Source organism: Haliaeetus albicilla, chromosome 4 (assembly GCF_947461875.1).
Source record: "Haliaeetus albicilla chromosome 4, bHalAlb1.1, whole genome shotgun sequence".
NCBI classification, from domain to species: Eukaryota; Metazoa; Chordata; class Aves; order Accipitriformes; family Accipitridae; genus Haliaeetus; species Haliaeetus albicilla.
The window spans coordinates 227,376-244,633 of NC_091486.1; the positions used below are offsets into that span (position 1 = coordinate 227,376).

The 17,258-nt window shown below is 40.2% G+C and overlaps 1 protein-coding gene across 6 annotated transcripts in view; it reads right to left on the reverse strand.

Moving 5' to 3' along the window:
• The window catches only part of MARCHF7 (membrane associated ring-CH-type finger 7), a 29,292-nt gene extending 13,094 nt beyond the window's left edge, over nucleotides 1-16,198 (reverse strand). For 5 of the 6 annotated variants that reach the window (XR_011324231.1, XR_011324230.1, XM_069780539.1 and 2 more), the window contains exons 1-5: nucleotides 16,015-16,198; nucleotides 9,671-9,827; nucleotides 4,869-5,027; nucleotides 2,558-2,729; nucleotides 132-299 (exon numbers count right to left, since the gene is read on the reverse strand). Coding sequence is in view for 4 of the 6 variants with exons in the window: in XM_069780539.1 (XP_069636640.1) it covers nucleotides 132-299; nucleotides 2,558-2,729; nucleotides 4,869-5,027; nucleotides 9,671-9,817 (646 nt within the window). In the remaining 2 variants the exon portion in view is untranslated. Of the gene's footprint in view, nucleotides 1-131; nucleotides 300-2,557; nucleotides 2,730-4,868; nucleotides 5,028-9,670; nucleotides 9,828-9,993; nucleotides 10,046-16,014 lie in introns of all 6 variants that reach the window. The other variant, XM_069780537.1, reaches the window with a different exon arrangement.
• Nucleotides 16,199-17,258: the final 1,060 nt, after the last annotated feature.

Genomic DNA, 17,258 nt, shown 5'->3' on the forward strand with positions numbered 1-17,258 from the left:
TTAAAAGGATACCTTAAAATTAAATAGATCTTTTGGCTTTATGTTTTGAAGAAAGTATTAAAAGAACACATGAAGAAACTAACAGGCATGCAACCTACGGGTTTACAAGCTTTCAGCTGTACAATACATACATGTTGAAGATGAAAAGTCACTGTTTCTGTAGCTGTGATCCACCAGGTTATTAACAGACAGATCTGTCCTTCTTTCCAACTCTCTTCGCTCTCTCACCAGCTCAGTTCCAAGGGAGCCAAGCATCACTGATGAAGATCTAGGAATCCTGCTATATCTCCAAGAGGAATCTAGAAAGAAAAAGTAAATAAATCCCCTGTTTTTGTAATAATTTAAAAATCCATTAAAGCAAGGACTTATGCAGGCATTCTGGTTATACCGTATCACAGGCGAGTTTTAACAATACCATTAAGATGATCCAGTGGCCAGCTGCCAACATAAAGTCAAGAGCAAGCAGCACTCTGCTGATGCTGATGCTTACTTAATCTTGCAGTGAGTTAGTTCTGAAAGCTAAACCAGAAAAAAGTAGTAATACTTTTGTGAAGAGTCAGACCCATTAACACTTGTACAGGACAGGAGGAGGAAGAGAAATAGTATCTTGCTTTCTAATGGTAGCTAGTTATCAAATAGGCTTCACAACATGGCAAAATAGCAGCTTGAGACTTAGTAAATGCTGCCATTTTAATGATGCTTCTTAAACGCTCCTAAAATTCATTTTCCAGAAAGACAGATGAAGTTTAAATGCAGCTTAGACACAACTTTAAGAACAATGACTAATACTGTTCTTGCTCATATTGCAGAGTAAAAACCTCAGTTCAAAAAGGGATCTTGTTTTTTGCTAACAGCTCCAACTAAATTGGGAACTGTACATACTTCAGCTGTGAAAAAAAACTCTTGTTCCAAAAGAAGTGTTCTTCAACGGCTCTGAAAAATCCACCTTGATTTTGTTTTACTGCTAACTTACAAATCCAAATTTAAGGACTGTGCTGGTTTTGGCTGGGACAGAGTTAATTTTCTTCCCAGTAGGTAGCATGGGGCTATGTTTCGGATTTGTGCTGAAAACAGTGTTGATAACACAGGGATGTTTTCATTACTGCTAAGCAGTGCTTATACAGAGTCAAGGCCTTTTCTGCTTCTCACACCACCCCACCAGGAGTAGGCTAGGGATGCACAAGAAGTTGGGAGGGAACACAGCCAGGACAGCTGATCCCAACTGACCCAAGGGATATTCCATACCATATGATGTCATGCTCAGCATATAAAGCTGGGCAAAGAAAGAGGAAGGGGGGGGATGACGACGACGATGACACATGTTCAGAGTGATGGTGTTTGTCTTCCCAAGTCACCATTAGGCATGATGGAGCCGTGCTTTCCTGGAGATGGCTGAACACCTGCCTGCCGATGGGAAGTGGTGAATGAATTCCTCATTTTGCTTTGCCTGCGTGCATGGCTTTTCCTTTCCCTATTAAACTGTCTTTATCTCAGCCCACAAGTTTTCTCACTTTTACTCTTCTGATCCTCTCCGCCACCCCACCAGGGAAGGAGGAGGTGGGGAGCAAGGGGCAGGGAGTGAGCAAGCAGCTGTGCAGGGCTTAGTTGCCAGCTGGGGTTAAACCACAACACAGTGTGACGACCAACTAATCTAGAAACGAAAAGATAGACAGTCCTACACCATAATGAGAAGTGTTAACGGTGGTCATTCTATTAACAGAGTAAGAAAACATCAACAATACTGGGTTTTGAGCAAGAATTTATTAACTTTATTTGGATGGCTGTGTGGTTCCATAAGGGGATATAAAGAGAACGTTGATACATACTCACAAGGGTAATCTGAATGGATCTAATGGTCTGTTTCAAAACATTCCAAAAATATTTTCAATATAAGTTTTTGACTGTTATTTCCTGACCCTTAGACTTCCGTTAGCATATTGCTTAACTTACATCTATCCAAGCATCATATACTTACTTACAGCTTTAATGAAAATCTCAGTTTTTCCTGAAAGAACTCCTAGTGTAGAATGTTTCTTTTTGCCTGGCCTATATAATGAGTTGAGGCCCTGCTTAAAAAGAACTCTTTCTTCCCTGACCCCTAACAACAGTGCTCTAGCCATGACACTGTGCTTCTTGGAACACAGAGCTAAGTAGGTAATGACTTCCTTTCTGCTGTCCCCAGCACACGTAGGTTTACCAGCACAATTTGACTCATGAAATAACAGCAGCTGCACTCATTCTTTCCTTGAAATCTTAACCAATTAAGACATATTTGAACCATGAAGTTCAGCTTTACTGCAAACGGAATAGGTACAGGTAGTAATTTTGAAATTGCGTAAAGTACAATTGGGTTTTCAAAAGACCACGTTAACAGCATTCTCAGTATTTTGGATACTGCTATTGGTCTGAACATACTCTTCTGTTAGGCATATGTTTTTAATATTTAAGAATAATAAAAGCATAATATTTCACAGCAAGTCTTTTAAAACTTGATAAAACCCAATCTTACTACTCAGACAATTTTCATGCAACTCAGCTGTAGTAATCAACCTCTCACCTGAAAAGGCAGTCAAGCCATTACTTCTCACAGAAGAGGTAGATGTACAAGATAGCTTAGGTCTCTTTGAATCACTATCTCGCTGCTGGCTATGCAGTCTTGAATATGCTCCCTGAGTTCTCTCAGAGTCACCATAACACCCAGATGTAAAATGAGAGGAAGAAGATGTAGACTGAAATAACATTAAAAAAAATTACAGACACAGTATTTCAGATGTACTTAAACTGAACAAAAGTGTACATAATGTAAGACTTACAAAAATAGTAAGGAATAACTTTAAGATGCAAAGCCTTTTTATTTAAAAATAATGTAGGATTTATGCTTGTGCTTTTGATCAGTATTCCCAGGTTTACTCAAGACAATCCCACCAAAAAAAAGCTGCTTTCTACTACAATCAGTATTATTTTTCCTTTATAGATAGATGTGGCTTACAGGGGAAAAAGATATTCCTGACTTGTAAGATGCTATAAACATCATCAAATATAGCTTTACAGGTCTCCAAGGAAACATAATTTTGCTGTCCAGAAATGGCCAAAACTGGTCAGCTTCATTATTTTACTTAATAGTTTAACTAATCCACCTTATTTTTTACCAGTCTGATATACTTGGCTAAGGAGTCAGTTCTAGCTTCTACTAAGCTGTTTAGACCAGATATACTTTGATTACATCAAGCTCAACTGCAACTGAAACTGTTCAGAGTAAAGAATGGGAACAAAACAATTTTTGCAGTGTACAGCACTGACGTAAAACAGTTTTCAGAAACTAGTACTAAAAAAAAAAATAAACTAAACAAATACAAACTGGGATAGCCTATAAAGCTCTTAGTCTGGTTACTTGCAGCCAAGGCATTCATTTCCTATTTGAAATGCTCCGATTTTATTTTTTGATACATAAAAAAACTTGAGCTCAATTAAAAAGCTCGGTTGAGCTGTTTATCCTCCCAGAAAGTATCTACAACCAAGATCCTTTAAGGATCAACCAAATTAGAGTAGATGTTATAGTTGTGGTTTACTTTTGTTATGTTTTTTACTAAGCTTAGGCCACTACTTTTTACTCTTTAAAACTAAGAAGTATCCAAGTATTTCTCTTATCGCATCATAAAAGCCAGACAGGGAGACACAGCAATTAACATCACAAACCACGGACAAAGCCAGGTTAATTTCCCTCATGAATCATCTATTTAACATGTAACTTATCTTTTAATCATTTGCTATTTGATAAATGGAAGTTTCAGAGTGTGTCCTGCAATGTTCACTTGTACTAGAACTTAATTTAAGAGAAAAATTAAACTTACTGGGAAAAAAAAGTGTCATTTTCAAAACTCTACAGCACCAACTTAACTAGATACGTAGGCCACTCACAACCACAGACTCCGTTTGCATGTCAACTATACGTAGAGACACCTACCATGACTTCTCTGAAGGCCAGCATCTCTGCACTACTTCCCACTCCCCGCCCCATCTCAAACCGTCTTCACCTTTAAGTCACAGTAACAAAACAAACACCCATCTAAGGTGTGAGCAGTCTCAAGTACCCAAACATCTTTCAGTTTGAAAGCGACCAGAATTTTCACTTGTTCGCTATCTTCCTGCTGAGCATCTTCACAGTTTTCTGCTTTTCCCATCTTAGTATTTCTACTGCAATTGGAAGTGTTTTATTGTCATTCTACAGTGCATAAGCACGTCAAAGCAGCAAACTACTTTGTTTTTGGAATTATGAAGGCACATTCTGGAGCCCAGTTAAGACAAGCTGTTAAGGCCTGAGCCTTGGATCTCAGTCAGGTAACAGTTCAGCCTCCATTTTCTTTCACAGTATGTTGTAAGCAGCATGTAAGTAAGCACAGTCAGACTATAAACTGCTCCTCCACAACTAAGTTTTCTAAAGCAGGTCTCCAAAACCATGAACTTTGTGTTAACTCACAAAGCAGGTACCATCCAAAAAACACACCCCCTAGAAATACCTGATGGAACAAGCTGAGTATAAATGCTATTAATTTTGCCATCCATAGGACTATAACATGTATGAGATTCTAATCACCCTCTCCTTTTTTCTTCTTAAACGGATACTTGCAAAGGCACTCTCATTTCAAATTTATTTCTTAACTATTAGTAAAACTAATATAATTATTATTCTAATCCTCCAAATAACACCACTATCTTCCTGCTTTCTCTCTATCTTGACTTAATAAGATCTACTTATCTAGAAACATTACAGTGAGCCCCTACTAGCAGCTTTTCAAATTGGGAAAGCTAAGGTAAAATCCTGATTTTTTGTTTGTTTGTTTAAAGTATTACATATTAACAATTCTCACCAATCTGCTTCTGCTTCCCAAAAATCTTCCAGAATGTGGATGATCAAGTGTCCCCGAGTAGCGAGTTGGAGAGGATGTTGTAAGCTTCCAAGGAGTTTCACGGGTGTCTCTTTCTCCAATTCCCCAGTCTCTACTGGAACTATTCAATACACTGGATTCCTGAAGAACAACATGCTTATCATACGCATCTTGTAACTCAAAATGAACTCAGTATCTGATCTGAATATTGAAAGTACAGGGAAGTGAAGGTACTAACAAATCTGCAAACCTTTCATGAGAAACCTCAAGGGATACCCAAGAAGAAATGAAACAGGCTTAAGAGAGAACCACTGCCAAAAGCAAAGATTTTTTTAAATTACTTTCTAGCAATTATCAGCTCCTTTTTCTGTCCTCTCATTTGATGGTGGACGATCAAAAGTTGAAGTGTAAGTCTTTTGAGGCATTACCCCAACTTAAGATACACCAGCAACAGGGCAGAATTAAGGACCTCACTTTCAAGTGTTAAGTAAAAAACCCACACATGTAGATAAAGTCTCCACAACAGCAAAAGTGGCTTTTTGGCCACTAAAGCAAGCCAGCTGTCTTGTCCTGGTCATCAGTTTTAATACAGGAAAGAGTGGGTGCAAAAGAGGAGGGGGGCGGGGGGCAGGGAAAGAAGAAAAATCCTGTTTTGGGCCTAGTAGCAAATAATTATTTTTACATAAGGAGCATGACCTGTTCTAGTAAAATAGAGGGGACAACAAATGTCAACCATGTCATCAAGTTATTGTTCCTTTAAAAAAAAATACCACACTACTGCAAATTACACAGTATCTTCTCTGAGTCTTAAACACTTCCCTTTTACCACTGCTTAAGTTTTTTATTTCTCTGCAGTCTATTCCAATAATCCATCATTGGATTATCATCATATTGGTAGGGAAGGCTTGGAAATTAGTCATTATTAATTCCAATTACATTTCATGCAAGCAGCAAAAATGCATTTCCATTTTTCACTACAAAATTGAAACTTTTGTGTCTCTAAGTTTCTTATAAATCACTAGCATTGAAGACCACCATAAAACAGTAAACAGCACTGGGTACAAAACCACTTTGGGCTTAAGAAATAACGTAAATAGTTTTAGTAGCCCATTTCAGGCACAATGCAAAGATACTGAATCCACAGCTTGACATGCATAACAAAGACTGTTTGGCAAAACAGCCCTGCAAATAAACACTGTTTGCCGCATTACTTCAGAACAAAGTGCTCAAATTATTTTAAGTCTGATGTCTGCAGGGCAATGACTGTAACTGTTCTTCTTGTGTTTTCTCTTCCAAGACACAAGAGCTCTAATCTTTACCGTGGCTACACAGGCAAGCTTCTAATAATGAAACTGGGAACTGTTTAACATGCAAATCTGTCTATCTTTAATAGAACCTAAGGCATGAGGTTCTACGCTACTACTTTCACTGAATTTCAATGAATAGATGATAATTAAGGAAAGACATCGCAATTTAATCTGCTCCACAGAATAATCGTTGAAATTAGTAGAATTAATAGAAATAACAGAAATCCAACCATTTTATTACAGCTAAGCAGGGTTTGTAAATGATTATTTATCCACCCTCTTTCTATGAGCTATTAATAAAACTACAGTAGTTTCTGTCACTATTTCTTCAAAGTTGTAGTATTAGGATTTAAAAAGCTGAAGAAATATTCATGTTCATCATTCTGACAAGCAAAATTAAACCTGAAAATAAAGTATCAGGCAGTAAGTTTTCTAATATTTCAAAGTCTTAGTAAGATTCATCAGGTTTCGAAATTATTTCATCTATGGATACTCTCTGCCCCTGAGAGCAAGACTACATGACTTTAAGATAAAGGCAAAGCTCCCTTAGTTAATATGAGCCACACCTGCAGACGTTAACTGATCTTGAAATACTTGCCTTTCCTTTTTCTCCAGCTGTTAGACTCTGAAGATCTGAGAATTTAATCTCATTTTAAGTGTCTGGATCACCACAGTAAAGACCTTAATCCAAGAACAACCCACTCACACTAGCACAGCACTGAAAGCCAGTTCATGGAACTACACCATCTACCATTCTAATGCCAACACAGCTTTTGGTAGCTGTGACATCGCTGCACTGCACTCATTTCTTTGAAAGATGTCCCAAGACCAAAATAGAAAGAAAAAAAAGCAACATACTGGATATCAAAAAAGTGGCTTTAAGAGAAAGTAGACGACCAGGCATGATGTCAGGAAAGCTCAACCTAATTGCTATATCTGCAACTAAAAAAAGATCTCAGTTTGCTTTCTTCCTTCGGTTCAGCTTAGGACTATTTCATATCCTTTGTCACAACTTAACAATTAAAGCATTACACGAGGTATTCTATCTTTGGTGTCTGTTTTCAGTAGCAGAAAAACGTGATCGGGAAAACATTCAAAACAATTGTATACACCACACTTGACCCTATCACTCCATTAAAAAACAAAATCCAAACTTCCACTTCATTTCTCACAAAAAGGTTAACAATGCTGTATCATAAAGCAGAGGAAATTTTTTTTCTCCTACTGTTACACTAATTTGATTTTTGTATTGTGAGTCACCTAGAAACAACGCTACGTCACATACATCAGATTAATTTGCAATTAACCTGCTTGTTATGCCTCCTCAGATGAGCAGAGGCCACTACCCAGACTGATCTCAAAAGTGTATGACATACAAGAATTTGCACCTATATGGGGAAAAAAAAAAAAAAAAAAAAAAAAAAGGGAAGGGGAAAGAACAAATCCATCCGACAGAAACCTACCTACCTTTTTTTTTTTTTTTTTTAGCCCTAGTCAAAACCAAATACTGGAAGTTTGAATGCTCTGTATCCAAAAGTTTTTGAGTTAAGCCATAATCAAGTATGGTCTCTAGCTGCAGAAATGAATTTATGCTAAAAAGCCAAGTCTCCAAGTTCCCTTTCCTCTAAATACCCAAAGCACTACTGATAGTCATACATTTTTTCTTCTAAATGACAAATCTTTTAAATGATTTGGAACTGAAGTAGCTCTTAATATGTTAAGGTAGGCTTCTGAATGGATTAACAAAGCAAAAAGGCCTGCCCATTTCATTCCTATAAGACTGGACTTAAGCTTATTTCTTCTTGCCCCAGCCACTTGTAATCTTAACCTGCAAGCAATAATGGAATTTGATCCTAACAGCTCTGTAAGTACCAAAGGTTAGTCAAGAGAGGGAGCTTCCCTGTACTTTTATCACTAAGCACTTGTCTTGTGTAACAAGCTCTCAGACTACCTTCTATGAACTGGAGTGGAAAGAAGGGATACAACATCATCTTCTATACAATTATTTCCCCTCTGTTCTAACTGCAAAGTGTTATAAAGATCACTGCTCAGATTAGAAGCACCTTGCTCAACAGGAAATAGTCAAAAGATAATATATAGTGCAGTGAACACACTGCAGTTCATGTAATAAATGAAATAATGTACATAACTCTCTTGTGTTATAATTTCATAACAGCAGTAACACATCTAACTTCACAGCACCAGTTCAGCTCAAGACTGATCTTCTTATCAACAGCTTTCAGTGTGGTATGTAGGGTGTGTGAGTCCATAAACCCCTACAACTATCTGATTTGGTTTGGATCCTAACACTATCTGATTTGGTTTTACTGAGCAGCCAGCCAGTGAAGAATGTGCACTATATGAACTAATGAACACATGCATGCTAGATGTGGCAAATATAATGCATATACATGTAACTGTGCTAAAAATAATTAATGCTCTATTACTTGTAAAACTTTCTGGAAAAGGCATTATATAATACAATGTCCCAGACAGTTTGTCAGCAGGGACCAAATTCATAACCATTTTATCAAAAAATATGAACATTTAATCATGGAGTCAAGTTCTGCAATTTCGAAGACCACGATGGGCTTACATTTCTGGGCCCAAAATTGAGGTGAGAACTGCTGACAGTAGCAGAAAGAAAATAACAAGAGAATTGAGCCAAACAGCAATCTGTTGTGTCCAAGTGCCCAAAATAATTTCTGAAGCAGTTTAATCTCTACTTCCCATAACACTTTCAAAGTGAAAGTGCCTGCAGTGTGACTTCTTATTCTTGAGCATGGCTCCCTTCCGCCACAAAAGCAACTTGGTTAGTGTAAAATGTTGCATGTGAAACAGCAGAGCCTTTACCCCAGTCCTGTCTATCACACACAAAGGCTAGCTGTATTAACATACTGACATGACAGTATGATGTAAGCCTAAAGGTCCTCTTCTTACCTTCACAAAATGCAAAGTAGGTGCTGCAGAGCACTACAGCCTACTGTCAACTCTTAGAACCGCAACATATTCCTATACTTTTTGCATCATCCACCCATGAAGTGTAACACCTTATACATATCAAAATACAAACAAAATCCCCACCTCTCCTCAACAGAAAACCCCACTTACCCAGGATTAAAACTGCAGTGACTAGTGCCAAAACAGACCCATAGTATCAGGATGCCCTTCATTCACCTAACATCTGATTTTTAAAGGTGCAGCTACAAACAAAGCAGGTAAAGATGGCAAACCTAGAACTACCAGTTCACACTGCAGAATACTGTCATTGGCCTGGTTATTAAATCCTTGCATTTTAGAATTAATCTTGGGTTTTGTTCACAACCGTGGGGCTCTGGGTAGGACTTTTCCTTATATTTCCACGCCGTCCCCGTCCCCCCCCCCTTTTTTGTTTTAGTCTGGGGTTTAGGGCTTTTCTGGGTGGAAAACAGACATTAAATTAATTTATACTACACAGAAAGAGACAAAACACATTACCTGGTATCCAGATTCTAATCTCCGTGAAGATTCTCTTGCGCTATATGCACCAGCTAAACTGTTTCCAGTCAATGTTCTAGATCCTAGCGATGAGCTGGAGGCCTGAACAGATATCCTTCGAGGAATTCGTGAGGGTTTTGACTCCATTCTTTTTATCCTGCACAAGGACACACAGATCATTTTTTCTTTTAGAAGCAGGGACCTACATGCAGAACATGCACAAGTCATTCTGAGTACATCATAAACATGACTCGCACATACAAATATTTACACAGTGCTCTGGTCTGACTGTGCATCAGTAAGATGGGGAAATGAGTTCTTACCCTAGTTTTTATAACCTCTTCTTTAGATCTCCTCCCATTGCATGTTAGAAAACTAAAAAAAAAAAAGCCCTTTTTGCTTTTTCTTATTATATTAGAATATATTATTGATATTACAAGTGGGACTCCCTTAAGAACTCTGCACCTCTAGTATTAACACAAAATGAGCCAGGACTGAGGGAAAGAATCCTCAGATTTCCTAAATTCTTATTTTACTTGTTTGTTAATGAACTGCACCTCAACACTTGCAGAAACTACACTAATGTCCTGGTTTCAGCTGGGATAGAGTTAACTGTCTTCCTAGTAGCTGGTACAGTGCTATGTTTTGAGTTCAGTATGCAAAGAATGTTGATAACACTGATGTTTTCAGTTGTTGCAAAGTAATGTTTAGACTATAGTCAAGGATTTTTCAGCTTCTCATGCCCAGCCAGCGAGAAAGCTGGATGGGCACAAGAAGCTGGCACAGGACACAGCCAGGGCAGCTAACCCAAACTGGCCAACGGGGTATTCCATACCATGTGACGTCCCATCTAGTATAGGAACTGGGAAGGGGGGGCAGGGAATCGCCGCTCGGGGACTAGCTGGGTGTTGGTCGGCGGGTGGTGAGCAATTGCCCTGCGCATCATTTGCACATTCCAATCCTTTTATTACTACTGTTGTCATTTTATTAGTGTTATCATTATCATTATTAGTTTCTTCTTTTCTGTTCTATTAAACCGTTCTTATCTCAACCCATGAGTTTTACTTCCTTTTCCTGATTTTCTCCCCCATCCCACTGGGTGGGGGAAGTGAGTGAGCGGCTGCGTGGTGCTTAGTTGCTGGCTGGGGTTAAACCACGACAACTAAGACTTATTCTTCAGGGTCAAAACTATGGAACTTCGCCCTCCTGCGAAAAAAAAAATACAGTTGCAGTCCACCCACCTCAAAGATATATTTAACTTCTCCAAAGACAACTCCCATGAAAATTAATTTATACAAAAGAGTACATGCTGGCTCACAGGTGTATATATAAATTTACCTTTGAGTCACTGGGTGTTTATTTGGTCTTTTGGTATTTCAAGGCATTTCAAAAGAAATGCTCATGCCTTTTCTGCATGAGAAGTGATCCTGCAGTCATTCCTGTCCTTGAAAGGATATCTTGACTTAACGTTGCTCAAAAGCTCCAGATAGCTAGCTAACTGGTTTGCTAACATTCACAGATTCTCCCTCCTCAGGATGGTAGAGACAGAATCAGACCACAAAAGGTAGATCTTAAATAAAAAATTTAAGAGAACTGCAGTATACTCAGTGGTGTGGTGTGGGAAGAGTAGCATGATAACTAACAACCCTAAAACAGATACCTGAAAACTCCACTGATACAAGGTGATTTGCAAAAGTGGTACAATCAGGGTTTTTTAACCACTTAATTCTGGCCTAACCTTTTCTGAGAACAGGAATAAGCTATATCAGAAAAAAAAAAATTATCAATCAGTAAAGTACATTTTTTTCCACACATCAGCCATGCTCATCAGTAACACGGTCTGTGAAAAGCTGCTGCATCAATCCTGACATACCTCATGTGGCTGCAGTTTCAAGTTGAGTTCACATACTCAGGACTTTTAGTCTTAGCTGAAAGTCATGCTGCATTACACATTCTACCTGGTACAAGCTACTTTGTACAGAACTCCATTGACCAAATAGTTGGACAGCTGAGGTTAATTTCCTTAATGGAAGGTTTTTTAACCACTGTTCTGGTGCACATTCCATTGCTAGCTTTACAACACAGGTCACAACATAAAGTAGCCTAAATGCTTAATCTTTCAAGTAGGGCTCTTTTTTTTTTTTTTTAAATTTGGAAAAAAAAAATTGTAACATAAAGCATACCAAATTTAAGTGAATGTTTACATTCATGTACAGAAGAGCTACTGGGTTGTATTACGGAGATGCACAGCAGCTTCTAAAGCATGCTTCAGACATTAGCAACCCATTTGCTTTTGCCAGAGACATCACCAGTTAAACAAGATCACTTCAGGAATCTGAAATTCTCACTTGTCTAACTTTGGATTAGGAACACGGAATCATGAATTTGTTACATTTCCCAGATCACATTTAAACCCCTAAGTAAGTATTGAGCAGTTGTATGGAATTCTCAAAGTTTTAAATACAGCTCTATCAATAAGAATGCTCTAAGCAGTGTTCCAAAGTACAGAACAACACTGTCAGTCATGGAAGCTTAAAAGAAATTCAGTAAGGACAAACCTAATAATCTAAGCTACACCACTTAGTGGATCATTTGTGCAATAAAATGTAACAATCGCATTTCTTTGTATTTGTAACATTAGATAAGACACTGTAAAGATGGTTAATTCAAGCTTTAGCGTAAGCTGCCATAATGTGCACTGCAAGTTTAGTACTTGTCTGAAGCTGCACTGAGTGTGAAAAAGTAACTGTTCAAGTTGCAAACTGTGAAGCTAAATTAATGTTATAGCAATACAGACTAGAGCGTATGCTGAATAGGACAGCTGTAGGTCTTGAAGAGATCTGACATCCAAAGGACTGTTTATCTACCTTTTACCCTGATACAAAATATAAGGGACAGACACACAGAACAATGGATCCAATTCTGTACTGTTAAGTACTTGACAAAGAGCACCAGCATTATCCCTTTTGTTAGGGATCATTCTGTTTCTGGATCACTTTGCTTCAGGTAGGTGTGGAACCAGATGAATTAAATAACATAGATAGAAGTCAGACACAGACATATGTAGAATACACAAAGGTTCTAAAAGAAGGGATGGAAGCTTCTACCGGTAGAAATTAATGTCCAGACGAACAGGGGGAACAGACAGAAGTGTAAGAAGTTATAAGAACTTCAAGACTAAATTAGAGATCATCTAATACTAATAAAATTGCTTATGCTCCATCCACAAAACAGACAAAAGAAGAGCATTCAGATCAGAAAGGACAGGGTGGAAGACTGTGGACACCAGAGCCAACTATCTCTAGAAGCTAAAATGGAGTCCAAGATTAGCAAATTGCTTCTACAAACATACATAAAAAGGCACAAAACTAATTTTCTCCTCCAGTGGTAGCCCCAAGAGGACAATGCTATCAATCAGCTTTATCTCGTAAATTAGAACAGGTTGTGATTTCAACCTGAATATGTCGGAATGATACTATCTATATAATATTTTCTTTCTCAAAGTAAAGAAATCTTGCAGAAAGTATACACAAAAAATGTGTTAAAACAAGATAAAGGCAGCACATTAGAAAATGCAAAATTTCATATGTCAGTTTATGCATATACATTATGATTAATTTCTTTAATACAACCATACATTTCTTCTGCAGTCCTGGCCTCAGCCAGCAAACAAGAAGGATCTGCTATAAAGATGAATCAGAGCTGTGTAACAACAGGCATTTGACAAGAGGAACCCTGCCTTGTTTGATACAGAGGTGGAAAGGTACTGAAGAAAAAGCCTTATGGTCTAGGCAAAGAACTTCTGCTCCAGGAAACTGCATTTTAACTCCGCTTTTCAACAAAGATTCAGTGCCATGAAGCATGTAATCCAGATTAATCATATTTTAGAAACCACTACACAAGAGGTCTTCAATTTCTGGGCATCCATCCATGTGCTTGGAATCCAACTTGCAGAAATCATGAAAGCACATATCTGCAACCAAAGTCAATGGTGCCATGACTTGAATATATTAGATAGATTAGCTACTAGGCATCTCAACTTTGGTAATCAGTACTAGTAAGAAGTCTTCTGGGGTTTTCGGGTGGTGGTTTTTTGGTGTTGGGGTTTTTTTGTTTGTTTGTTTTTGTCCAGAGTTCTTTGAAAACCATTTTAAGCATTGTACCTTGGAAGCTTGAGAAGCAACCATCTTCATAGTTGGCTTGAATACACACAGTACATATATAAGACACATGCTGATCATGGTAACACAATGAGGTGGTCAAGGTGAACGTGCTAAGCTATCACAGAACACAGGACAGAGCGAGACAGTAGTCTCACAATAAAAAAAAAAATCGTATTACTAAAGCCACAATAATACTTGTCTGCAAGGGGAATATCATGTTTTTAGAGGATATTTCAGAATGAGAATGGTTCCCCTTTACAGTATCAGTATCTTAAGCATTTTTTTGAATGAGCACAAAGACACTCAAATTAAAACCTCAAACATTTTGTTTACCCACACAGGAATGCAACAAATCTCAAGTGGTAATTAACATGCTGTAATGAGTTCTATAATGACAAAGTAGTCACCTCAATTTACACAGAAGGTAGTGAGGCCAAAAAAATACCTAAATGACTTATCTGAGGAATTAAAAAAAATTTCAAAAAAAAGAAGTCTAAGTTGTGTTGCAGTCTGAACTGATTTAAAAGCCTGTTGTTGCCACAAAGAAAAGGAACACCTTACTCAAATATGACCCCTGCTGTGTCCTTCGTTGAGCAACTTAAACACACGATCCTAGCAAAACACACTTCAGGCTTCTCCATCATTTTGACACTATTCATGCTGGTATCCAACAACAGAGAAATGAGAAAGGGAACAGCAGGGTGAGAAGCACTCTTGTCATCAAAACAACGTATTTCATCAGCTCATGCCATGTTACACAACTTAGCCATCAAAACCTCATGGAAAAATCTGGAAACAACTCTTGTGTCTCCTGGAATAAGGAATATATATGATGCCTCTCAAGACTTGGTAAGAAACCAAGTTCTGGAATCAAACTTTAAAGTTGTACCTGGGAAACAGATGACAAGCTTTTAATGGCAGGTGGGAGCTGAACAGCCTACTTTGAGTATACAGCTCAAATGTCCTGCCCTTCTTGATTTGTCATCCCTCCAACCACATTACAAAAGATCAACTAGACCTAACATAGCCACAGATAGAGGTAACAAGAGATGAAAGATCCAAGAGGTCTTTGCGGGAAAGCAGAGCAATCTCAAAAGGCAAAAATAACACAAAGAGCAAATATTTCAAATAAAAACTTCTCACTCCTCCTCTCTTCTGCCCTGACCCCCTACTGCTGAGAAATGAGAGGCAGTTTGAGATAGTCATGTATGTCTACCAGTATGGGAAGCCTTTACTAGCTTCTATGTTTTCTACTAACAGCTTAAAGCACTCTTGTACCCTCAACCAGGGCGAAGCACACGCTTCACTCCCAGCTCCCAAGTTCAAGTTTTCTACCTCGGAACTAGGTGGTGACACTTCCACCTAACTCTTGAGCTTTTGTGTCTACAGGTTTTTGTATGGTTCGGTATACAACTGTTCACGAGACTTTCTCCCGAGCAACTTGTGATCACGTGCCTTCTCCGGTGTTTACTCACAATCACGTCTTTACGACAAACAAGATGGAGTTCAGGGACAATTCTCTCAGTCTGCGCAATTCTTTATTCGGGGTATTTTCTCAACCTTCAATCGAGGAAGGCTGACAAAAAAACCCAGCAGCCTCTCGGGAGTCCCGCGAACAAGAAAAACGTTTACGAATGCCGATCCTCTGCCTACGCTGCAGCGGCTGGTGCCATGACGCTGGGCTGTGCCCCCAGACCGGAGCCAGCAGGCCCCAGGCAGCGGGTGCTCGGCAGAGCCGCTGAAGAGGGCACTTACCCTCCTCGCCAGGCTCCAAGGGAGAGGCCCGGCCGGCCCGGCTTCGGCTCCGGCCGGGAGCTGACGGCCGCACCCCTGCTGCGCCCGCGCTCCCGGCCAAGGCTGAACTGGGGCCGGCGCCAGGCTGAAGGGCAGCGCCGATCGCCCTGCCCCGACCCCGCAGGGCAGAGGCTCCTCGGAGGGAGGAAAGGAATGGGGTGGGGGGACAGAGGGCACAGCTCCGCTGCCAGAGAAGGCGCGGAGGCCTGCGGCCGTCCGAGCTGCTTCGCAGAGAGGAGGGCGGAGGAGCCAGGCGCCAGCCCCGAGACAAAATGGTTCCCCCCAGCCCTGGCGCGGAGCCGCCGGCCCCGGCGGCGCACGCCACCGCTAGCTGGGCCGTACAGGGACATCTTCCCCTCCTCGGCACCGTAAGCGGCCTGTACTCACTCTCGCGGCACAACCCTCACGCCGCAGACATTCAGGGGCTGAGGATCCACCGGAGGGGCCAAGTCGGGCCGGGCCCACGGGCTGCCACGCCAAGGCGGCCGCCTCTCCCTGCAACACAATGGCGACAGCCCGGACCCGCACGACTGTCGATCACCGCCCACGCCCCACCCATGCCCAGCTCTCGCGAGAACTGCGGCGGGGGTTGCCGGGGTCGGGGGGAGCCGAGGCGGCGGTTAGGGCTGGTCACTTCGGCCGTTGGAGATTAAAATTACAGTGCTCCGCAAAAGGAAGGCGATCTGAAAAATCCTCACATTGAAGACAGAATTCCTTTTCTTTTTGTGGGGAAACGCCCCGAAAGCCACGGTTTGAATTGACTTTCAAGTTCAGCGTTCAGCCTTAAAACTGCAAGCAGAGCTGTTGAGTTTTCTCCCTGTGCTGCACGCTCTCTCTAGTTTCAGTATGGTTTTGTAAATAAATCCCCTGTGTCTCTTGAACAGCCACACGCCGTCTGTGTTCGATTTCGGGTCCCTGAAGGACATGGTGGGATGGGGGTATTGGAGAAAGCCACCTCAACTGCAAAGCAATGGCAATGCCATTCATTGTAATTGTATTCAGACTACAGTTTTGTACTCTTGGAAGTACTAGACGTTGGCAGATATTTCTCCTTGAGGGGAAGATTTTGCATGGCTTACGAAATCGGGAGGTAATCTTACCAAATTCTGAAAATGCCAAGCCTTCACAAAATCTCTGTCAATCCTAAACCGCTGATGGTTTACAGAGTCCCTGCCCACCGCAGAGTGTGGCAGAGATCTCACGCTATTGTGTTTTCTGAACCAGGCTCTGAAGACGACATGGTGTGTTATTACTAAGGAGTCCAGGCTTCTATCGCTGCAGTCAAAAGTCTCAGTATTTTACTGATCCAATATCCATCTGTCATCAGTCTACATACAGCAGGGCTTTCCTGAATCTCAATGTCACAGCGAGTGCCCTAGATTGCATTGTTGCAAGTCAGAAAAAGGGGTGCACAATAGTAGCTGACTGGCCATTCTTTAAGGCAGGAAAAAAGAAAGAAAAACAACAACAACAAAAAAAAACCCAACCCAAAACCAGAAAACACAACCAGCCACCCTGGCACAGGCCTACAACACATACAAATTCAATGTGTGCATGCCTAATAGCTCTGACAGATCTGGGACACATGTAAGACCAGCTAGGCTGGTTAGAAACTAGCCAGGTGGCATCTC